The sequence below is a fragment of the Meriones unguiculatus genome, chromosome 19 (assembly GCF_030254825.1).
Source record: "Meriones unguiculatus strain TT.TT164.6M chromosome 19, Bangor_MerUng_6.1, whole genome shotgun sequence".
In the NCBI taxonomy this organism is placed as follows: domain Eukaryota; kingdom Metazoa; phylum Chordata; class Mammalia; order Rodentia; family Muridae; genus Meriones; species Meriones unguiculatus.
Genome location: NC_083366.1, coordinates 13,491,015 through 13,516,015, shown reverse-complemented (window position 1 = coordinate 13,516,015; position 25,001 = coordinate 13,491,015). Strand labels below are relative to the sequence as shown.

Genomic DNA, 25,001 nt, shown 5'->3' with positions numbered 1-25,001 from the left:
CTGTATGACTTGTGAGGTGGACAAGCCACTGGGCTATAAATCTGCTGCTCTTATGGACTTTTAGAACAAGTCTCAATAGGGCACACCTGACAATTTGTTAAGGTTTCCTATTAGAGGCAGACTGGTTGGCAAGATTGAAAACTAAGCCCACACACCGTATGCATGGCCTACTTGTTAAAAAAATAGAATGGACCTATATTAGCTGCATGAGTGTATTACTTCTAAAGAAAAATTCAAAAGACTGATGATAGGAGTATGCCAATAAAACACACAACTTCCTGGTTAATGGAAAAGAAAACGAAGCTTGATAAGATCATTACTCTAAGCACATTAAAAAGAAGACCATAGGTCCCAAGGCAATTATTCACTGTATTTATTTATAAGAAATCTCAAGATAACGGCTGTGAATGTCACTCAGGAGATAAAGGCTTAAATAGCCTGTTCGTAGTCCTGGATTCAATTCTTAGCACTCAGATATAAATCAATCCCCCCCACCACCATACACATAAAAATAACCTTTCAATGTGGAAACGTTTTGCTCCTCATCTTCTACAATATTAGCTTCACAAACATTAAATTCCAAAGCATAATAGACACAATTTTCTCCTATCCTTGAGGATTTATCAAAATCAGCAAGTTATGGCTTTATCATTATATTTAATAATTCCCAACAATATCCTTCCACCCCCTCAATTGCTTCTGAAACCCCAAAGGAAAAGTAAAGGAAATTAACTTACCTTCCATAAAGCTAAAGTTAAGATGGCCAGAACCAGCAAGCCAAGAAGGATAGCTAGTATTATGACCCATAACGGAATTGAGAAGGAGACATTTGGAGTGGCCCAAATAACTGACGTCTTGATCTGAAAAGAAAGCAAAGCTAATGAGCACCAACCTGAAACTGTCTGAAGTGATTCTCATAATGGCTGGAGGAATGGCAGGGGAGCATAGGAGGCCAGAGCACTTAAACTTGGGCTCTCTAAAACAAGTGCATGTCCATGTGCATCAGGCTGCTAAAGATTTAATAACAGACACTGTTGACTGGGTGAACTTTAGTCAAGGAACCCTAGGCTGAGATGCAGGTACACTTGGAGCCATTAGGATGGGAAAGAAGAGCTTTAAACTGGAGGTGCAAACAATCAATCAAGAGACTCCTACAGGTGTCAAGGGTATCCACACATCTCTACACGTAGCTCAGTTGATCTCACTGAAAGGTGAACTTGTGAGCAACCATCAAGTATTAGATACCCAATAGTTAACTTCACTAGTTAATGTCAGTGCTGTGTCTCGTCACTTGTAGACTTTGTGATCTCTTAGTAAATGACAGCTGAGAATCTGAGGCTAGCCATCCGGCATTTATTTAGTTTTTATTCTCTCTTTCTGCCTCTCTCTTGTGCATGTGTGTATTTGTGTGTTTGTCTGTATGCCTCAGTTTGCATGTAGAGGTCAGAGAACAACTTGCTAGGGTCAGTTCTCTCCTCACACCCTGTGAATTCTATGACTGGAACTCAGGTTGTCGGGATTGGTAGCATGTGCCCCACCCACTAAGCCATCTTGCCAACCCCTATCTTGCATTTTAATGGAATTACTTGTAAAAATTGTCAAAATGAGAGCGAAAGCACTGTGTCAAGCCTAACAAATAAGAATAAACAGAGGCAGGCAGTTATGGGGGAGTTTTCTCAAGAATGATTGCTTGATAGTAACCGGCAACAAAGATTCTGCCAGTAGGGGCTGGACAGGTCATTCAGTGGTTAGAGCACATGTTGCTCTTGCAGAGGAGCAGAGTTTGACTCCCAGCACCTGCAAATGTCCTGAAGTCCAGCTCCAGAAGGTGTGACTTCCTCTTCTGACTTCTACAGACACCTGCATACAAATGTTCATGCACGCCCACACACATAAATACAAAGAAAATCTTAAAAACAATCTGGCAAGATCAAAGTGGGCCACTTCAGTGCACACGTTCACGCACACACGCACGCACGCGCGCGCACACACACACACACACACACAGTGTACATAATACACACACTCTTCAATTCTGTGAATTATCTGCCCAGCAATTACTTGACTAATGTATAATAACATCTCTCGTTAATCTGTAGGCTAATGATTGTTTCAACACATCTTCTTTCATCGTCCTCATTGTTGCGCTGGGCCTGGGAAGATGCTTCAGTGAGTAAATTACTTGCTGTGCAAGCAAGAGGATCTGAATTAGAACCCTCAGAATCCATGCAAACATGCGCATGTAGCATGAGCATCGCTAATCCCAGTATGGTTACCGGGAGATGGGAGCTGAAGATGGGAATCCCTGAAGCTCTTGGGATTCTAATGAATGAACAATGAACAACAAACAGAGACTCTGTGACAAAGAGGAAGACAAGGACTTATAATTGATATAGTCTTCTTGTGTTCACACGCATGCATACTCTCTCAGCCACTATTTCCCTTTCCTCAACATCTTCAGGTGCACTAGCTTACTACAGCAAATGTATTCTCATTGCAGTGATGTTCTACTCCCTAATAAACATCATTAAGAAGAGACACCCATTGTTGTTTAAGTTGATGCTGGACTATACAGAGTGATGTGGGCTTACCACATGTGTTTGGGCTGCCTTCAAGCCTAAGTCCAGTTTTCATGGACAGAGCTTAGCATGCCATCCCCCGCTGTTGGAAAGAATCCTGGAAGGCAATGACACCTCCCCAATGGGTCTGTAGGCTCAGAACCTATGAACACTGCTTCCCCATATGGGCAGAAAACAAACTTCTCTTGTACCAGAACTGGGAGTCTATACAAGGAGGATATAGTCCTTATGTAAAGCAGAGGAGGGACCCAGCCATGCCACTGAAACCTTTGATCAGAGAAAATAAAAACAAGAAATACCGTGCTTGATATGCCTGACCTTAGCAGTAGAAAGCATTGCTCCCTTTAAACTAGTCTGTATGCTCTTCATGTTAAGTTCATTCATGGAAACTACCCAAGAACTCTAGAGAACAATCCTATAGTTTTCCTCTAGAAGGAAATGACATCATGACTAGTTGGTAGCTGTGAACCAGTCTGGAAGGAAATGATTACATATTTTCATTACTAGACGTTAATATTGGGCCCTAAGCACATCCATTTGTATTTCTTTCATGTCCGTCTATCTATCTATCTATCTATCTATCTATCTATCTATCTATCTATCTATCTATCTATCTACCTATCTATCATCTGTCATATTTACCTACCTATCATCTGTCATATCTATCTACCTACCTACCCATCATCTGTCATATCTATCTATCTATCTATCTATCTATCTATCTATCTATCTATCTCTATCTAACTCTATCTATCTATCTATCTATCTATCTATCTATCTATCTAACTCTATCTATCTATCTATCTATCTATCTATCTATCTATCTATCTATCTAATCTATCTATCTATCATCTGTCATCTCTATCATCAATGTACATACATATGTACATATGTATGTACCTATCTGTCTATCATCTATCTGCCTACCTACCTATGTATTTGTTTCTTCTGCCTTTTAAACTAGATTGGACATGTCCTGCCAATGCCCTGCTCAGCTAGTCCTGGTTGTTATTGCTCCTCCCCTCTTAATCCATGCCCCTATTTAGCAGACATACTAATGGATTATAAGTCCATCACCAGGTGACCTCCCTACCTGGCACTGCAAGCTTTGTTGGAGTGATACACTCAAAAGCCAGTGTATCTGTTGAAATAGGCATTAAAGTCCCTTACAAATACCAAGGAAGATGCTTGAAAGACTTTTCTTCTCCTAACAGTAATGAAAAAGCACAATTAAATCATGGGTCAACTCAACAGGTGTGCCTGCAGCGGTGAGCAACTCTTTCCTGGCCCATCGCTTATATTTATTTCCAGAGAATCTGGCAGCTGGGCCTTAGGGCAACCTGTGGGAAGATGATCACAGTATGAAGATCCAAAACTCCGAAATTCTTTTAGTTCCAGAATGCTGAATTTCTCATTATCAAAACCATGGCCAGCCTGCTTCCAGTAACGTTAGGTTCCAGTAACAGCACACCATGAGCTGTTAGGACTGTCCATGTTATGTACAGTTCTTGCCTGTCATCCCATGCAGTTCACTAAGAGGGAGGAGTAGAGGGTCTTGAAGGGCTCTGAATGTGTCCCTGTCTTTGGAACTCGCGGGACACAACCCAAGGTGGGTACAACTGCACAGCTCTCTTCACCGTTGTGTCTCTCTAAGCTGGTCTGGATTTTTTTTTTTTAATCACCGAGACAGCCTTGGCTGTCCTGGACACACTCTGTAGACCAGGCTGGCCTCAAACTCACAGAGATCCGCCTGCCTCTGCCTCCTTGAGTGCTGGGATCACAGGAGTTTACGATGCACATTTAGAAAGTCACAGCACCAGCATAAGCCAACGGAGCACTGCCTGGTTTGTGGGGCAGAGACGACAGAGAGTGACTGCAAAGAGCCAGATAATGTGAGCCACTGGAAGAGACTGTAGGCCTTGGAACAAGGCTTTCCTTTTTCTTTTATTTTAAATTAATAAAAATATTTTATTAAATTTCAGGAACTTAGTACTTTTTAAAAATTCCAAATCTTTGCACACCTATCAGCACTGTTTTCTCTAGACCTGCAGGTGCCTGGACTTCACGATTGTCCCCTCTCTCCTTGTGTCACACAGCATAGACAACCCAAGTCCTGATGCTCCCCAACCCCTTCTGGACTGCAGCTACTCTGTGAGCAGGCTCCCCAGCAGACGACAAGGGAGTGGGGCGGGGTATGTACAGAGACCAGCTGCTGTCCGTGCACACATTCTGCAGTGTAGGGAGTGTCTATACAAAATCACACCACATTCTCGAATGCACTGTACCCAGGACACAGGTGAGTTTCCCTGTGTGTTCTGTGCGGCTCAAGCCAAAGCTGCTGAAGTCATCTAGTCCCTGAGGGAGCTCAGAGGTTTGGTCAAAGAGAGACTCCTATAGCATTTAACACCGAAGTGCCACAGCGGACCTGGGAGCTGCTGCCAGGTGCTACGTCGCCACATCAGTCATCTGTGAGGGCTACAGCACAGGAGCCCAGCTCTGGCATGTGGAGAGCCTTCTGGGAACTCAGATGAACATAAACTAAAGCAGTGCCAGAACACTGCGAAGAGAACCTGAGTTCAGTACTGTTAAGCTTTGCTTTAGCCTCTGCCCTCTCCTTGACAGCTTTACATTCCTATGTACCAAAGCAGCAGCAAGGCCGACAGAGCAGCGAGGAGAAGTGAGTGCATGCCTGTGGCTGCACTTCTCTCACTTGAGACAGACAAGGTGGCCTTAAAGGAAACAGAAAAAAACCCTCTTCTACCTTAAGTTTTCCTATGATCCCCAAAAGAACCTCCTGCAGACCCATACGGTCTGGAGCTCAGGTACCAGTCTCAGGCTTCACTCACAGGGGACATCACCCAAGCCTGGAACAAGGCTTTTCTACAAGTGAGTAATCAAGGGAGTCAGGTGACACTCAGATCTGTGACTCTGCCATCATCATGTGCCAGTAGCAAAACACAGCTCTTCCTGAGACTCAGTGCTGTGTAGATAAATGAGAGACTTAAATTGCATGTGGCTTAAAAGGAGATAATTTAACGGGTCATTTTGTTAGGACCTAGCTTCTTTAAATACGTGGTGGGGGGATTGCAGGCTAATTTTGGAGATGTTCAAATGAAAATGAAGTGCTGACAAATATCAAAACTCTATCATTTCTAGTACTTATATTTATGTTGACAAGCACACAAGAAGTTTAGTACGAAGCATCCAAAGGTTACTAACAAAAAAATGAACCATAAAATGTAAGGTTTCTTACGACCAACTTTGGATTTACGCTAAGAAATTAGCTTTCATGTCAAATAATATAAAACACCCTATGTTCTCTGAATCTCTGTAGGAATCATCATCTTGCTCAGTGCTGCCCAAAAGAGATTTAAGACATCATGAATTCAAATTTTGCAGCATCCATGTTAAAAAAGTAATGAGAATAGGAGACATTAACTTGAACACTAAGATGTTAAAACCCAAATATCAACTATTATCTGTTAATATAAACCCATTGTCATTTAAACATGTAATTCATATTTTAAAAGTAAATATCTCCTACATTCTTTTCTGATTATTATTATCTCCAAATTCTGGTGGCTCTTCACATTGGTGGCACAAGACAGCTGCAAAGTTTTCAATCACTAAAGTGAAACACACCCCACAAAGCTAACAAACTGTACTTAGTGGAAGAAATATTTGTACAGCATCAGTCCTTGAGTTTACACTTCATAGAATGAAAATGAAATCAAGCTATGGGTGCGTTCTGCCATCTCACATGTCAGAATCTCAGGCGCTTCGTGCCTGGCATTGGGTCCATGTGACACAATGGAGAGAGCAGCTGGCATATCCAAACTCCTCACTGTGAGATTTTTCTTTCTTGTAGCAGAGTCCAGGGTGTACATAAAGTAAGTGTTTACTTTAGGGCCAGCAGCAGAGAGAAGCCCTTGTGCCCAGGCCTGATGACCTGAGTGCAGTCCCCATATTCTATAGGAGAGCAGGAGAGAAGCAATTCCTGAGTTGCCCTCTGACCTCCACTAGGTGCATGTGTGCAAACACACACATACACACACACACACACACACACACACTTTAAAGATTTATTTCAAGGAGGCAGATTTGTGACTGGGTACTTCTATTTCCGAACAAAGGTTAGTACTGAGTAACTGGAGAACTTAAAATGTAGTGCAGAGTCCAGCTGCATGCCAATAAACCAGCTATCTGCTTTCATGCATTTTTTGCTTATCAGGAACTTGAAACTATTTAAAGAAATAGTATGAAAACCTAGCAACTCACTTATTATCATTATCTGTGGCTTTAGGAAGTGGGCTCTATAAATTATAAGCAGTTGGATTTTCTCAAAGTGATCCTAAGCAGGGAACATTTAATCTTACCTTCATCATCTCGTAAATCTTGCTGTTCTTTATTACAGCCGAAAGACTATAAATAAACTTCAATATGTCTACATTCCATCACTGGTGCTTATGATATATATTTTGGGTATTTTGATTAAAAAAACACCAAGGTGAGATGAAACAGCTCCCTTGTGTTTGCAACTGTAATCAACATTGACATGTGTGTTTACATATCACAGCCTTATGTAAACACACTGCAATGGGGCCAGGCAACTGTTTTAATAAATGTACCAGGACGCTTTACCTGTAATGCCATTTAGAACAAAATAGAAGTAGAAAGGGGAGCAGCTGAGCACACATTTAACTAGCCCTCTGTGTCAGGTCACCTCACCACAAGTCCATGCTCCAAAGGCCATTTCATTCTAGAATTCTGTTTTTAAATATCAAAGTTTTGGAAAAATTCTGAATATAAAATACTTTTGCAATTTACAGAAGAGGTTTCACATAAGGATTTTCATGAATATTTTACAATAATAATCACTTTTGCATTTATAGTAGGCTACAATCCTCTCTCCTAGATGTAAATTGTGGAATTAGGATTTGTTGAATGACATGCAAATGGCTAGGTTTCATTGGTTAAACAAAACAAAACAAAAAAAAAAGAAGAAGATATCCACTTGTGCATCTCTGAATCATACAGCCCCCACCTCACTCCACCTCACCTCTGAGAAGAAGAGTTCGTGTGTTAGCAAGTCAGATGCCTTGTGAGTGGCAGCCAGGGACTACTTCCTACGTAAGCACAGCTTTCTTATGCCTCAAGATGTAGCTGAATCGTGACCATGTTGAAAAGAAAGTACAAACAGACCAATCATCCCGTACACAAGTCTAGGAAAACAATCGTATATTAGCTTGTCTCACTACACAGTGTCCCCAGCGTCTAAGCGACTCATTTAACTGACTCTACCCCCTCACAGCCATTCCCTTTGGCAGGGCTCCTTTTGAGAGAAAGAGAGAAAGTTCTCTCAGAAGGAGAGATGTCTGCTCCTCCAGCCAGAGTTCTCTCCAAGCCACAGAAAGCCTGGTTCCCTACACTGGACAGCTAACTTTATACTGGCAAGATCTCCTGTGAGTCAGATATTAGGAGATTTAAAAGCATTTCCCTTCCTAAATGTTTTCCCAATAACCTCTATCTAAATGATGTGGTAAATCATCATCCTCCCTTTTCTTTTCTTTTCTTTTTTTTTTTCGTTTTTAATATGGTAACGGATGGTGTCGTAGGAGGAAGCATGCATTTGATCATTTCATGGATCTTTTGAGATGAGTTGAGAACAGCAGGCTGTCACCTGTAGCCAGCCCTGAAAGATACAGTCCTATTGATGGAATCAACTGAAACATGTGTTTCTGTTATGAAACATGTGCTCCAAGAAAACAAAGGGGGTCTGGATTTATCTCCCAAGGGCTGCGTGTCTTTGAACCTCTTTGAGTGAACACTCTGTATTAAAATCCCAAGCCCCTGTTTTCTGGGTTGAACATAAATTCAGGCTATCGCAGACAATGCACAAGAGAAAGAAAGGTGATCTAAATGAAGAAGGATGTGACCTTGCTGATTTTAAAATACGTTGCTCAAATCTTTACTGTCATTTCCAGTGTGGCGTTACCAGACTTATCCAGAGAACATAAGACATTTGGGGGGTGGTTATTAACTTTTATCGAAACTAGAGACTTAATTAACCCTGTTGGACCACGAAAACGTTGGATATATAATTTTACTACTTATTGTAACAGTTCCATATGAGACAGTTTCTAATTGGATTGAGGAAGGGCCCCAAAGCCTTAATTTTTCTTCTAAGTGCTCTGTGGTGTTAAACTTCTCAACCTAGGCTCCCCTGAGGAATCTCCTCTTGTAAGGATTTTAAAGTGCAGGTCCAGTCCCCTCCTCCAGACCTACTTCGTCCAGACACATGGAGTGAGGGCTCAGGATGTAAACATTTTCACATGTATTTGAAGTTGCAACATTAATGATTTTAAGTGTCTACTCCAAGTTGCAACTGGAAAACTAATCAACAAGTAATCTACTCACATTTTGGTATGTGTCTGTGTATGCACATATCCGTGTGTGTGTGTGTGTGTGTGTGTGTGTGTGTCCATGTGCTCATGCATGTGCATGCATGTGGAGACAGGTGTTGTTCCTTGGGCACAGTCCAACTTTCTTTTTGTTATTTTTGTTTTGAGATGAGGTTATTCATTGGCCTGGGACTGGTAACGTAGACAAGGCAGCTGGCTAGGGAGCCTGGGGCCCAGTGAGCCTGTCTCTACCTCCTCAGTCCTGGGTGTAGAGGTGTGCATCATCAAGCCTTGCTCTTTATTTTATTTATTTTATCTTGTACTACACGTGTATGGGTATTTTTCCTTCATGTCTGGTTGTGCACTGCATGCATGCCCAGTGCCCACAGCAACCAGAAGAGGGCATCAGATTCCCTAGAATGAGAGTTATAGACAGATGTGTTTCTGTAAGGGTGTGGGTACAGAGAATCAAACTCAGGTCCTTTGGACAAGGAGCCAGTGCCCTTAAGCACTGAGCCATCTCTCCAATCTCCTTCTCCTTAAAAAAACAAAAAACAAAACAAAACAAAAAAACCTGTGGGTTTCAGATACTGGGCTCATGCTTGCAAGGCAATGTACTGACTAAACTATTTCTTCAATCTCTCATTTCAATTTCTAAAGGTCAAGTAGCCATGAAGATGAGTCATTACAATGCAACGGAAAACCTAGGCTGGAAATGGAAAGCAAAGGGACCAATTACATACGTTCTAAAGGAGCACTTCGCAAACCTGACTGTGTGGATGTCCTGATAATTTGATAATTTTGGAGTGAAACTTGCTTCTGTGTTTCTTTTTTCTGTTTTTTTTTAATGTAAATTCTTTTTTAAATTAATTTCAGTTTATTCACTTTGTATCCCCCCTGTAGCTCCATTCCTCCTTCCCTCCCAATCCTACCCTCCCTCCCCCTTCTTCACTTATTCCCTCCCCCCAGTCCACTGATAAGGGAGGACTTCCTCTCCTTCCTTCTGATCCTAGTCTATCAGGTCTCATCAGGACTGTGGCCTGGTAAGGCTGCTCTCTTCCTCTGTGGCCTGGTGAGGCTGCTCTCTGCTCAGGGGGAGGTGATCAAAGAGCAGGCCGATCAGTTCATGTCAGAGACAGTCCCTGTTCCTATTACTGTGGAACCCACATGGACACTGAGCTGCCATGGGCTACACCTGTGCAGGGGTTCTAGGTTATCTCCATGAATCCCTGAAATAGACCCACACACTTATGGACACCTGATTTTTGACAAAGATGCCAAAACCATTAAATGGAAAGAAGATAGCATCTTCAACAAATGGTGCTGGTCTAACTGGATGTCTACATGAAGAAAAATGCAAATAGATCGATACTTATTACCCTGCACAAAACTAAAGTTCAAGTGGATCAAAGATGTCAATGTAAAACCAGACACACTAAACCTGTTAGAAGAAAAAGTGGGGGAAAGCCTTGAACTCATTGGCACAGGAGACAACTTCCTGAACAGAACACCAACAGCACAGGCTCGAAGAGCAACAATCAATAAATGGGACCTGGGACCTCATGAAACTGAGAAGCTTCTGTAAAGCAAAGGACACTGTAGTCAGTACAAATCTGCCTACAGATTGGGAAAGGATCTTCACCAACCCTATATCTGACAGGGGGATAATATCCAGTATATATAAAGAACTCAAGATGTTAAACAGCAACAAAATAAGTAATCCAATTAAAAAATGGGGTACAGAGCTAAACAGAGAATTCTCAATAGAGGAACATCAAATGGCAGAGAAATCATGAAATTTGCAGGTAAATGTTGGGAACTGGAAAAGATCATCCTGAGTGAGGTATCCCAGAAGCAGAAAGACACACAGGGTATATACTCGCTCATAAGTAGATACTAGCCATATAATATAGGATAAACCTACTAAAATCTGTATACCTAAGGAAGCTAATCAAGAAGGAGGACTCTGGCTAAAATGTTCAATCCCCATTCAGAAAGGCAAAGAGGATGGATGTCGGAGGAGGTAGAAAACAGGGAACAGGACAGGAACCTACCAGAGAGGGCCTCTGAAAGACTCTACCCTGCAGGGTATCGAGGCAGATACTGAGACTTATAGCCAAACTTTGGGCAGAGTTCAGGGAATCTTATGAAAGAAGGGGGAGATCATAAGACCGGGAGAGGACAGGAGCTCCACAAGGAGAGCAATAGAACAAAAAAATCTGGGCCCAGGGGTCTTTTCTGAGCTTCTGTATTTCTAAGCAGCTCGCAGGAGGTGCCCAGGATCCTGGCTTACAAGCCACATTTTGAATAACAATGGTCTATGAAGCCAGAGTCCAAATGGGGGTTGTAAATATCCACTGAACTAGACTATGAGACTTGAAACTTTACTACATTTTGTTTGTTTGTTTGTTTGTTTGTTTTTCCGTCAAGACAGGGTCTCACTATGTATCTCTTGCTGTTCTGGAACTTAGTGTATAGACCAGGCTGGTCTTGAACTCCGAGATATGCCTGCCTCTGCTTCTCAAGTCCTGGGATTAAAGATGTGTGCCACCATGCCTGCTTTATATTGTTTTTAAGAGAAGTGAGTTTTCCAGGGTTGGATCATCCTCCTAAGTAACTGGGAAGGCAGAGAATTTTTTTAGCTGGCCTACTGAAACTCCCTCAGCCATATGCCTTTCTCCTCTCTACTTGGGCTTTGGCACTCCTGGAGATGTGAAAAGTTGTTCAGTGGCAGCTATGGAGTTCAATGATAGTTAACAGCCTTGATTTTAAAAGGCGGTATTTATTCAAGCAACGCTGGTGTTTCCGACCCTCCTCAACTCAGAATTGTTCTTGGCATGAAAAGGAGAGAGGGTTCTAAGTTTGCAGCTAGTCTAGGCAAGTTTTCTCTCTCCCTGTCAGACCAACCATGCTCTTATCAAACTTGAAGAATCAGTCTGATGTTGTTAGGACCACCATTTGTCCTGGAATGCATTTCTCTGAACCAGAGCAGCTGACTTAACAAGGCTGTGCACTGTTTGTCTGGCACCGGTAGCTCTTTAAAATAGAAATCTATATGAAAAGTTAATAACTGGATCAAAAGGCACTGGGAAATTTCTAGAATGAAAGGGGGTGGGGAAGTGGTGGGATAGAGAAGAGCAATATTCCCTAATCTATATAAATGTTAAACCAGGCCAAAGACGGACAGTGTTTTAGAAATAACTTTACTTATATTATTTGTACCTGTGATTCTTAAAAAGAAACTCACCGCTGTGCTCCCGGCTGGCAGTTTTGCTGGCTGATCTTTATAAGGCATTCCTTTCACCTCAAAGGACACCAGCGATGCAAGAGCATAAGGGTCATTCTTCCTCTGAAAGTGAAAACACTCACTTAAGTGTATGTCCTTCAAAACCCTGACACATTCTATGGCTACACACTCCGTTATATGTCCAGTGCAACATTTCCTCTTTTCCTTCTTTTTCTGTCTTTCTTTTATGTTATCCATCCACGAATCCATCAATCTATTCACCTGTCCATCTGCCAGTCTGTCTGTCCATCTACCCATCCCTCTACCCATCCATCCATCTGTCCATCTCAACAACTACCCAACTATGATGGATTTATCCATTTCTTGCAAACATCTGTCTGTAAATTTATCTTTCCTCCAATTTTCATCCTGTCCCTTTAAATATCTGATTAGCTATACATATACTTTATGTATATAAATGTATATATGTATTAAAACTTTTATTTTACACACCACACCACACACACACATACACACACCACACACACACACACACACACCACACACCACACACACACCACACACCACATACACACACACACACACACACACACACCACACACCACATACACACACACACACACACACACACCACACACCACATACACACACACACACCACACACCACATACACACACACACACCACACACCACATACACACACACACACACCACACACCACATACACACACACACACACACACACACACACACACACACCACACATACAGATGCTTGTTCTCTGAAAGAGGACAGTGTTTTGGAGGAGACCCTGGTGACAACTTAAAAAGGGATGTTTTATATTTTGTGTCACACAGACGACCCAGGGCAGGACTGGCTAACCTGGGGGCTACAGAGCTATAGAGGCCTGGAGTTTGTCCTGAGTACTTGAAGATGTTCAACACAGTCTCTCCCTTCTCCTTGGCAGCCATTCCAGCTGTGGGGACTGGACTGCTCCCGAGCGCCAATGGCCAAGATTTCAGAAACTTTGAGGTCATTCTTAAATCACAGCATGATAGATAGATAGATAAATAAATAAATAAATAAATAAATAAAAGACATGAGGTGGGAAGATTTCTGAGGGAGTTGGAGGGATAGATGTGAGCAAGATACTTTGTAGACATGTACAAAAATTTCAAAATAGTACTATTATTATAATTATATACATTGATTTATACTTATAAAAATAACAGTCAAAACTGAATTATGTTGAGTTATATTTTATTATTACCCATGCTTCTAGTATTACTTATGTCTACTTCATCTATAGAGGAAAACACCATACAATGACGTGCACTTGGGCATCTCTTCCCAGAGTCTGTATTTCCTAACAGTGCTAGCACACTAAAACTAGTAGGTTGGAACATATACTGTGGAAAATGACAGCTGCTGTATTACAGAGGCCTTTGATTCCTCCCAGACGTCACTGTTTCAATAAATCAAACAGTTAGCAGTGCATCCCCAGTAACCCAGTGTTGGGCCTCTTGGAACCAATCCAACTATTAGGATTGTAAAAATTTTGTTCAACTCTTTTTACAAGTTAAGTTTTTTCATATGACTGAATTTTTCTGACCCTAGTAAACCCTACTTTTTGTACATGATAAGCACAGCCCATAAAATGTAACTTTTATGTATTTATAGTAACTGTATTTGCCTTTTCTTTCTCATTGTCCAGGAATAAGTAACTGTATTCATTAAAAAAATACCCACAGGGTGTCATTCTTTAATAATATATTCTTGGCTTTCATTTCCATTTTAACTGAAAGTTGGATTTTTATTTATATTTTGAAACTGTTATAAAATGTGGAAATATTTGCTAGTACCTGATTTCAATCTAATTTATTCACAAAAGAAGCACTCTGGTAATGAGATTCTATGATTTTGTATTGGTTTTAGACTGAATCTTACTTTGTAGCTAAAGCTTACTTGGAACTCTTGCCTAGGCTAGCCTCAAACTGATGGTAATTCCATTAATTCAGCCTCAGGCACGAGCCACCATACACAGGCTAGTAAAAAAAATTTTATGGGTAGGAATTGTAACCCCATGCTTAGTGGTTTCCATGCTTCTAAACCTTTGTTTAGTTAGGGTTTCTATTGCCAGGACAACACACCAATACCAAAAGCAACTCAGAAAAGAAAGGGTGTGTTTCATCTTATAACTAACTCTAAGGTCATACTGCATGATGGAGTGACGTCAGGGCAGAAACTCAAGACAGGAACCTGGAAGCAGGAACTGAAGTAAAGGCCATAGTGGAGTGTTGCTTAGGGGCCGCACCTTGCTCAGCTTGTTCTCTTATTCAACTCAGGACTACCTGGTCAGAGAGAGGCCCCACCCACAGTAAGCTGTGCTCATGCACTGCAATCATTAGTTAAGAAAATGCCCCACAAACTTAACTACAGGCAATTTAATGGAGACATGTTCTCTATCAGGTTCTTCTTCCTATGTAATTCTAGCAGTTTTCAGGCTGGCAAAAATCCAACCAGGACAACCTTCAATGAAGGTTCTTAGGAGGGAGGGTGATTAGGGCTTCAAGGCCAAGCTGGGCTACCTAAGAGTTGGAGGCCATTGCACCAGCCTAGGCTGTGCAAGACCTTGTCACAAAACAGAACAGAACAGAACTTGGAAGGCGTATTCAAGGAACTTTTGGAAGTAAGTTCTGCGGTTAGACACTTGTCTAGCATTCGTAAAGCTCTGAGTCCAATCCCCTGCTCTGGGAAAAACCAAATGAAAGAAACCAAATCAAAAAGAAAGGAAAGAAAGAAAGAGAGAGAGAGAGAGAGAGAGAGAGAGAGAGAGAGAAAGAAAGAAAGAAAGAAAGAAAGAAAGACTCCCAGAGAGTAGTTTTAGCTGGGAGTGTTGGCTCACACCTATAATCATAAAAGATGAGAGAATGAGGCAGGAAGATTGGTGTACATTAGCAGTCCTAGCTTACGTAGTGAGTGTAGAGTTTTTTTAAAAAAATTCTAAAAAAACCCAAAATGTTTTTATAAATCTCCAAGCTCAATAAAAAATTCATAGAAAGCTGAATTCCTTTGCTGGTAGCCATATCCTCAGCAAACAAATTTAGCAAAAACTGCATGTTTGCATTTAGGAACAGGAGTTTCTGAAGGCATCTAAGACAGGGCTTGACAGTGTCTCCCAGACACCATGGGACCTATGCATACATGAACTCACAGACCCTGGGACGTAAGACCTGCTCAGGTATTAGCTAGGTGGGATCCCAGCACTGAGGTGGAAAAGTGGGCACAGTGTCCCACCCCTAACTGAGAGGCTCTCTGCTGTTGATATTGTCTGGCAAATGGAAAATCAGTTTTCTCCAATGGAGTCTCTCTGGGTATTTCAAAAGATGTTCTCCTTTTGCCCCTCCCACTGTTCCCCAAAGCTAGACCCCCCAGACTTTTCATCTATTGACAGTCTTTACTGTTGTTTCCACTAATTCACAGGCCACTGGGATTTTCCGTGTCTATGAGAATCCCTGAGATCCATGTTAGAGGTTCTGAATCTGTCTGCAGTGACACCATATTTGAAATGTAGTATTATATGATCTCATAGCATTTGTATTTAGGTTTTTAAGGTTTTATGTTTTGGTTCATTATTTTCTTGTTTTCCTGTTTCACATTAATGATCCACAAAACGATGCCTGGACAACAACATATTACGTACATGATGGTAGCTCTCCAGGTTATACTGCCTAATGGCACCATGGCTGCCTTAGTGTGAGTGCGTCTGCTTTGTCGTTTGCACAGGAATCACGCCTCTTATAAACCTGTGTCTTCCACGTACCCGTCATTAACTGATGTTCAGCGATACATGACTGCTCCTTTTTCCGCAACCTGATGATACAAAATGGAAGGCCTACCCCACAGAAATAAAATGAACCACTGACTAACCAGTGCATTTTGACTCACTGCATGAACTGATGCACGAGTTATTTGATGACCTTTTGGGTCTTCACATGACTGATATGCTGGCCTCTTACAACAAAAGGATGAAGTTTTCCAGCGGTTACACAAGGCACTGTCATAGTACCCTTTTCTGTTGCTGTGATAAAACTCTGACTGAAAGAGATTTCAAGGAGGAAAGGGTTAAGTTCTTACTCTTCTAGGGTACAGTGCTCACTGAAGGGAGTCAGGACTGCAACTCCAACAGGGGCTGTAAGTTCACGACTGCAACCCCAGCCCTTGGGAGTCAGAGGTGTGCAGATGGAGGTACAGTGTTGTTCTCTGCTATATAGGGAGTTTGAGCTCTGCCTTACTGCAAACTTCTGCACACATTGCTACACTATAGCAGATGGTGACTGAAAAACTTCCTCCTGCCCCAGATTGCTATTAGTCCTCAGAAATGCACTTTCTCTGTTGTAACCACATCATTAAACTATGCCATTCACTGCCTGTCTCTCTCTCTCTCTTTCTCTCTCTCTCTCTCTCTCTCTCTCTGTGTGTGTGTGTGTGTGTGTGTGTGTGTGTGTGTGTAAGACTGAGGTCCACCTTGGTTATTTTTCTCAGGGCCTGTCTACTTGTTTTTGAAGCAGGGTTTCCTGGGATCTGGGGCACACCAGTTAGGATAGGGTGGCAGGTCGTTGTGCCTCAGGGAGCCGCCTGAATCCAGGTGGTGATATTAGCTGAGCACAGCACCATGTCCTGCTTTTTACTTGGGTTCTGGGGATCAAAGTCAAGTCCTTGTTATAGTGCTGCAGGAACTTTACTGGAGAAGCTGTCTTCCCAGCCAGCTAGAGGACACTTTCTCACTGTGGTTTCCTCATGGTACTAATAAGTTATGGGGCCAGCAATGCATGGGGAGAAGAGAACTCTGAGCTTGATAAATACCTAAGGGCATTTGCCAGTATCAACAGCTTTCTCTCTCCCATATTTGAACTGCTTAATTTCTTCCTTCTCAAGACAGATGATGATGATGGCTTTATTTGAGAAAGCACTCTCCATGTAGCTCACGCTGGTATTGAACTTGCCATCTTCCTGCCTCTATCATCCAAGAGTGTTGGAATTCTAGATGTATGCTTCTGTGTTCAGCTCAATAATGATTTTTAAGCATACACACATTTTATATTTAAATACTCAGTAGTTGCCAGAATCCGGAGGTTTCTGAGCAACTCTTGGTGAAACTTAAATAGTAAAGCTTTCACTATTAAGCAACAGGCAAGGAATAAGGTGTCACTTAGTATTAGGCTAAGAAGATTTTTTTTTTCTGACCAGTTTTTATGTGCCCATGTGACTTGTTCTACTCTGCAACCCTCGAAGTGGCTTCCTCTTTCTGAGGAATTCAGAGTGCTGGCATGGGTTCTAGTCAGACTCCTCTGTTACCTAGTATTTAATTGGTCCTTCAGTCATTAGTGACTTCCTTCAGACATGGGTCTTTTTTTTTTCTTTAAGATTTACTTTTATTTTATGTATAAGAGTGTTTGCCTACACCCATGCATGCACCCATGCACATACGCCTGGGGCCTACAGAGGCCAGAAGAGGGTATTGGATACCCTGGGCTAGCATGATAGACTATTGTGAGCCTCCATGTGGCTTGTTGGAACTGAATTCAGATACTCTGTGAGAGCAGCCAGTGTTCCTAATCACTGAGACATCTCTCCTGCTCCTACACTGGGTCTTCTTAAAAGGAGAAGGAAGATGCTGTCTCTCTATGGCCCTTACACTGGGACAGAATTCTAAGCACTGAGCAGAAGCAGGCATTGTGAAATAATCATTCCCAGTTGCATTGCTGTAATGACAGGTCCTGCTTCATGGAAAGGCCCTTCTCTCTTCTTTCAGGAAGATGGGATGCTCAGAGTGACAGGAAGAGTATTCCTCTTTCTTCTGGACCATGTGGGCTTGGGAATCCCCCAGAGTGCTTCTCTCCCAACTCCCATGTAAGAACAACAGCAGACTGGCCGAGTGACCCAGGCAGACCTGTGCTATGGGAGTCACAGTCATCTTCCTAGCTCTTCCGCTGAAACATTGTGTCACGGCTGGGAAAGCTGTAACTCCAGGGACACCGCTGTCATTTTTTAAAAGTGCAATAGGACTTGAGAAGGCCAATTACATTTCAAATTTATGCCATTTGAAAGTATTAAAAACGGCCTATTTTTTTGTTACAGCTCAGCCTTTGAAGAAATTAGTATTCATGTGTGTGTGACAGAAAAGTAATTAAATGATAAAAGTCTAGCGTGGCAATTTATCACAAAGAGACTAACAGTCACACTCTCTGAATTATACTGGGAAAGTGAAGTTTTTAATTGAAATCGCCTTTTGAGAGTCTGTCATGTTCCTCTCTTATTTAAAGTTTTAATTTTTTTAGAGACTTTTCAAGAAACCATCCAACATTTTGATGTAAAATTTTGTTTTTGAAACTTCCCTCACAATACAAGGGAATGAATAGACTGAGTTAAAGATCTGCGTGTGGCATCCTCTGAGATGAATCGTACATGTGTAGAATAGTTGGTAAAGTCCTTTGGTGTACGTGCTCACTTTTTTGTGTATTTCAGCTATAAAACAGAAAGAAATGGGCCGGTGTGTCCTTAAGGCCATAGAAAACATGTGAGCATTTTTGGCCAGAGTTACCTGCTTCAAATTAGGTATGACTGATGTCAGGTGGGCCCCTCACAGTCTGTTTTGGCAGAGAAAATGAAAAGCAACAAAAGGCTTGGCAGTTCTGAATTTAAAGCTTATTACTGTTACTACTCTGTTAAGCAGTACACACCAGCAACTATCTTTTGTTTATTACAGGTGTGAGTGCATGTCTGTAATCCCAGCTCTCAGAGGCAGAGGCGGGAGGACGGTGAGCTGGATTCCAGTCTGGGCTATGAACGCTCGTCTCAAACTAACCAATGTCTTCTTTCCTGGATTCTGAAATAATATGTTATGCACCATATAGATCCTTTAAGAGAGTAGTAAGGCCCTATTATGTTTTAGGGGGAAAATCTCCATATTGTGGTTACTATAAAGTAACCTATACTCTGAGGATAACAGATTAGCAGTCAGTAGTACCATGTGGTTATGACATGAAATCTCCAGTAGAGAGTATGATGTGGCAATCTCTGGAGATCAGTACTCTAACCTAGGGATGCACACAGGACTAAAGCTCCTGGACTCCTCCTCTTACCAGCTATGTTACCCTGGGAAGGCCACTTAACCTCTGTGTCTCTGTTTGCCCCCCTGTAAACTGTAGTTGATAATAACCGTATGTATCCCATGGTTTGCTTTAAGGATTAAGTAATTTACACATGAGCATTTATCCTGGTGCCTAGCTGCATAGTCATCATTCAGCAGAAACCCGGCTCTTTGCGGACAGGCAGACCTCTCTGGAAGGGCTGGCTGGCTGTTCCTTAATGTTTAGAGAGAGCCATTTTGACATAGTCTGTTCTGAGTCAACCAAAGTGTCAACACAATACAAAAGGAGGCCATTAATAAAGCACACAGAGTTACTGCTGACTTCAGCTAAGTAGAATAAACATCATAAATAACTTATTAGGAGAGGTTCCATATGAGCTGCCCATACATCATGGAATTTTCAGGAGAGAAAGGAGACTTGTCCAAGCCTTTCCTCTCACACTGGAGGGAATTCAGACCCTTGGGAGCTCGGTCAAACACAGCTAGTTCAGGATGGAATTGAGCTCCGGCCTCCTGACCCCACAGCCATCATGATGCTGAGCACAGATTGTAGTTTAAATCAGGGACATCAATCCTAGAACTTGTTTTTAATGTGTGGACTTGGATTTTTATAGAGCATTTGGCTCATAGGTATTTTTTAGATATGAATCTGTCTATGAAATCCATAAACATGCTTCCCTACATGTTCTCATAGAGGCTTTGGCCAATGTTTACCATGAAAGCAAAAGGAACCTACATTGGCTTGCTTATAATTGCAACTTTTGCCCAAGATTAGTAATGATATATCTACAAGTTTATGGGAAAGGTAGAGGGTGAACAGAAAGAAAACCATAATAAAAGTCTTAAACCCTAATTGATTCTCTCAAGCACTAAGGTTAGGAAAGTATCTTAAGAAGCATATTAACTAGATTATTACTCAGGAGCAAAGGTGGCTAGGACAGATTAACAGTGCTGACTGTGGTGTACTGAGTATCCTCCCCATAAGCCCATGGAGTCTCATGACTTAGAATAAAGATTTCTGAAGACTCAAGGTCAAGTTTGAGCTCACATTATTCTGACTCAGGTGCCGTATATATCCAAGGACAGTGACCTTATAGGAACAGAGAAGAGGGCTGGGGAGGAGCTCCAAGGGCACAGTGCCTGCCCTGTGAGCCTTGAGCATGAGGACCTGAGTTCAGACTGGCATCTACGTTAAAAAGGTGGGTGTGGTTGAGCTAACCTCTAATCCTAGCACTGGGGGGCAGGCTGGGGCAGACACAGGCTAATTCTCTGAGCTTGCCAGGCTGCAGGCTAGCCCATCAGTGAGTGCTGGGCTCAGCAGGAGATTCTATCTCGAAAGGTAATGAGAAGAGACACAATGGAAGCACCTGCCATCTACCTCTGTCCTGCATATGCATGTGCACACACATGAACATGCATGCACACACATGAACACGCATGCACACACACACAAAGCCTTATACACACTACTGTACCATTCACAAGAAGACAAAGAAGACACAGGCATGAATGAGGTGATATAGCAACCGAGGTGAGAGTGATGTTTACAAAGTAATGGAGGCCAAAGGGGAAGGTAGAGGATAATTTCTCCCTCAGCACCCAGGGGACCTACAGCTCCACTACACTGGCTTAGGACTTCTGGTGGTGTGTGTGTGTGTGTGTGTGTGTGTGTGTGTGTGTGTGGTGTACTGTGTATGTATGAGTGCATGTGTGGTGTGTCTGTGTGCATTGTGTGTGTGTGGTATGTTTGTAGTGTATGTGTGGTAATGTGATATGTATGAATGTGGGGTGTGTGTGGTGTGCAGTGTGTGTGTGTAGTGTATGTTTGTATGTATGTTGCCTTGGATTGAACCCACATCCTTGTACATATTAGAACAGTGCCCTATCACTGAGTTATATACCTTTAGCTTTGATATTTTGAAGTAGGATCTTGAAAATATATACATATTTTTGACACGGGGTCTTTGTGATTTGGTTCAGGCTGGTCTCCAACTCAGTACTGGCCTAGGACACCCTCTTTCTGCCTTAGCCTTGGCAGTGCAGGGCATGTTAAAGAAGCCTGGTTTAACCCTGCACAGCTGAGGTTCCAGCTGATTAGTCTCTCTGAGCTACAGCAGGTTCATCCATAACGTAGCATTTATAGTGATAGTGACCTATAAAGCGGTCCGTGTTAAATAAGATGCACTGAAAGTGGGAAAAGTTTTCTTCCTATTGTTTGTTTGCTTTATAAGAAAAATTAGAAAAGATTAGTGGGATTACTGAGATAGTTTCAATCATAGAAAAGATAAAGATCCAGAGACTTCAAATCCTATTTTAATAAGTAGACAAAAGGATTTTCTATGTCGGATGAGGCAGCTAAATCTGTCTAGTTTAGGAGGTAAAATATGAGCAAGATTAGAGTAATTTAAATTTCCCAAACAATAAGGTGTTAACACAGCGGTATCATTTAATTGAATTTCATTTTCTCGGTGTAAGGAGAGTTAAGTCAGGATGGGAGATGGCTCAGTGGATGAAGTGCTTGCTTGAGAGCACAAGACAGCACATTCTCTCCGCACAGGGCAGCCAGGCAGGTGTGTGGCCGTCTGCGATTCTAGCACCTGAGAGGCAGAGACGGGCATCCCCAGAGCAAGGTGAGTGGCTAGACTTAGCTGGATTTCAAGCTCTCAGATTCAGAAACAGACTCTGACTCAACAAATAAAGAGGACCTCGACTGGAGAAGACAGTCGGCCTCAGCTTGAAGGTACACACAGACACACATGCACAGGGAGCTTTCTAGAACAGTCTTGCTATTTCTTTCTTTTCGGTTCCTTTTGTTCAGTTTTCTGGACAAGTATTGTATCTCCACACTGGTCCTACACTGTCTCCAGCCACCCATCCAGCAATGAGTCTGTCATCTGACTCTCAGGGACTCAGGATACTCAACTGTTTGTTTGTTTGTTTGTTTGTTTTCCTGCTGGGAGAGGCGACCAGGAAGTAAAGATCGTTCTAGAAAGTTCCTCCTAGATGGCAGCAATACAACACAGGCAAACATCTCAGTGGAGTTTGGACCTTTCGGATCTGAAGACTGCTTGCTGCTTTGCCTATCTCTATCTGTGTGGCAGGGAAGTTCACTGAGCTTTGAGGTGGGGAGTGGTCTGTGTGTGTGTGTGTGTGTGTGTGTGTGTGTATCTGTGTTTGCACATGCAAGTTGAGGTTCACTGTCTTCACCAGTTGATCTTGGTTCATCTCTTCCAAAGATATTTCCTTTGAAATATTTATATTCTTGAATTTTAAAAATTAAAATCTTTGAATTTAAAACCTAAAAGAATTAAAATTAAAAAATGAAAAAAAAAAAAAGAATAATCAGGGCTGGGGAGATATCACATGAGTAACCTGTTTGCTTCACAGGCATGAGATGCGGAGCCCGGGTCTCCCGGAGCCACATACAGAGCCACGTACAGTGGTGCATGTCTGCCATGCCAGTGCTGGTGGGAAAGGTAGAGGGCTGTGCGGAGAGGTGGCCAGCCAGCCTAGCTGTGTTGGTGGGCATCAGGTTCAGTGACAGATGGCCTCCGAAAGGAGGGTGGAGACCTCTGGCCTCCCACTAGTGTGTGTCCACAAATACACAGCAACATTAATAACACTTACATACACACGTGTATGAAAAATTCACGCCAAGGGGCATAGCGCTGAGCTCTGGGGAGGAGGTTCTGGGTGAGTGGCATGTGAACTGCCAGCCAGCGCCATTGTTACCTGGAGGAACGTATGGGCCCACAGTCTTGATCTGACCTTCAGGACTGCACTCTCTCCTCCTCCCAGCCGTCCCACTGCACAAGAGATTTGCAAGCACTCGATATTTGTACAGTTCTGCAAAATGCAAAGGCAAGGGCAGAGCATTAGTGTCATGAACAGAGGGAAAGAATCAACACTGAAAGCACTCTCTTTCCTCAGAAGACATTACCTTGCCGGCAAGTCTCCTTTACTCCATTACATTTAGGGAAAGAACAAATTCATTGAAATAACTGACACAAAGAACAGTTAGCAATGGTGAGACATTGATTTTCCTGTTCACGGAAAAGTGAAAGTGGATCATAAATACAGTTAATGCAGGTTCTTCTCCTAGGGCTCCAGCTCTGGGTGGAGTACTCTTTCCTTTTCTCAGGGTTTGGGAGCGTGCTTCTCAGAGATGACAGAGACACCGGAAAAACCTGGAAGGCTTTGCAGAAGAGACCCTTGAGTCACTGTCACTTCAAAGGCACAAAGGGAGCAAAGTTTGGAGTTAACCATGCCAAAAGCAGCAAGGACCTGAGGCGCGGCAGGCAAAGGTGGCTCTAGGTGGGAGAATAAATATGTTTCTGTGTTAGAGATACACATTTTTAAACGTGCAAACTGGAAATTATGATCCCAGCACAGGATGTTGGCATTTTGAAGTTACAAATTCCTAATCAGGAGTGGGATTCAGTGCTTTGTTTTAACCAAACAAAAACTGTAGGAGGTCTTCTTTAGCTTTTGATTTTAGAGTAAACTTTGCATAATCACCCTCTCCTCAGAGTCTGATTCAAGGACATGGGTGGGTATTGCAAGGTTTGCAGTTTTTGAACCAATAGGAGAAAAGAAGAAAGGTATTATGAGTTTGAAATCAGATAAGGTACTAATGACTGTTTTGGCAATCGTTTGCAAATAAAATGCTCCCACGATATTTAAAAGTTGAAGTTTATGTTAAAATATTTAATGAGAAATAGCAAAAGGGACAAAATTAGACCCACAACACAAATGCATACAATTTTCAAGAGAATACCATTTATAGATCTCTACTGCTTTTGTACTCAAGATTCACACATAAAGTAGACATTTATAACAGGAATTTGAATCTTGTTTTTACAAATGTTTAGTTCTTCAGAAGTCTGGATATTGGTTTTCTAATGGTCTCTTCTCACTTTTATGGCTGGCAGATTTTACCAATGACAACACACAGTTTTATTAATTTATTCTAAAAAGGACTGTGTACTGATTGCCTATTCTAACATTTTGAAGCCATTGGATGGTTTTGCAAATGTACAGGTACTTGAATCATAGACTGCTGATTATTGTAGCTTTTTCTCTTGTATCTCAGGTGCTTTTTCCTTAAGTGTAAGTAACCTTGGGGTTAAATTCTCCTGTACTTTTCATTTTCACGCTTGAATTTTCCTGTTAAGAAATAGATAGCTATCAGAAGTTAAGACCTAGGGTGTGTATGTGTGCGTGCTTGTTTGTTTATGTGTATAAGCACACACACACCTCTGTGCACATGCGTGGATGGCCAGAGGTCCCCTCAGTGTTATTCCTCAAGCACTGCCCACCTTCTATGCTGAGACAATGTCTCTCACTGACCTACAACTTGCCAAGATTCTAGGCTGGCCAGTGAGCCCTGGGGATGTCTGTGTCTTCGGTACTGGGGTTAATGCACACCACCATACTCGGTTATTTTATGTGGGTTCTGGGTGTCAAACTCAGTGTCTCAGTATTGCCAGGAAATCACTTTTCAGGGTGAGCCATCTCCCAGACCTAAGACATAATTGTAAAATCCTGTCATCATTTTAGGAGTCCAGGCCAGTTGTGCTGTCATCTCTACCGTCTACCCACAGAACTACCCTCTCAGATTG

The 25,001-nt window shown here is 42.2% G+C and overlaps 1 protein-coding gene across 3 annotated transcripts in view; it reads right to left on the bottom strand.

The window, feature by feature from the left end:
* Itga8 (integrin subunit alpha 8) overlaps positions 1-25,001 on the bottom strand; it is a 182,653-nt gene that overhangs the window by 3,726 nt on the left and 153,926 nt on the right. For 2 of the 3 annotated variants that reach the window (XM_021657791.2, XM_060372338.1), the window contains 3 exons: positions 23,113-23,226; positions 12,228-12,329; positions 738-860 (listed from right to left, as the gene is read on the bottom strand). In XM_021657791.2, the coding sequence (XP_021513466.1) occupies positions 738-860; positions 12,228-12,329; positions 23,113-23,226 (339 nt within the window). Of the gene's footprint in view, positions 1-737; positions 861-12,227; positions 12,330-21,843; positions 21,978-23,112; positions 23,227-25,001 lie in introns of those variants that run through there. The other variant, XM_060372339.1, reaches the window with a different exon arrangement.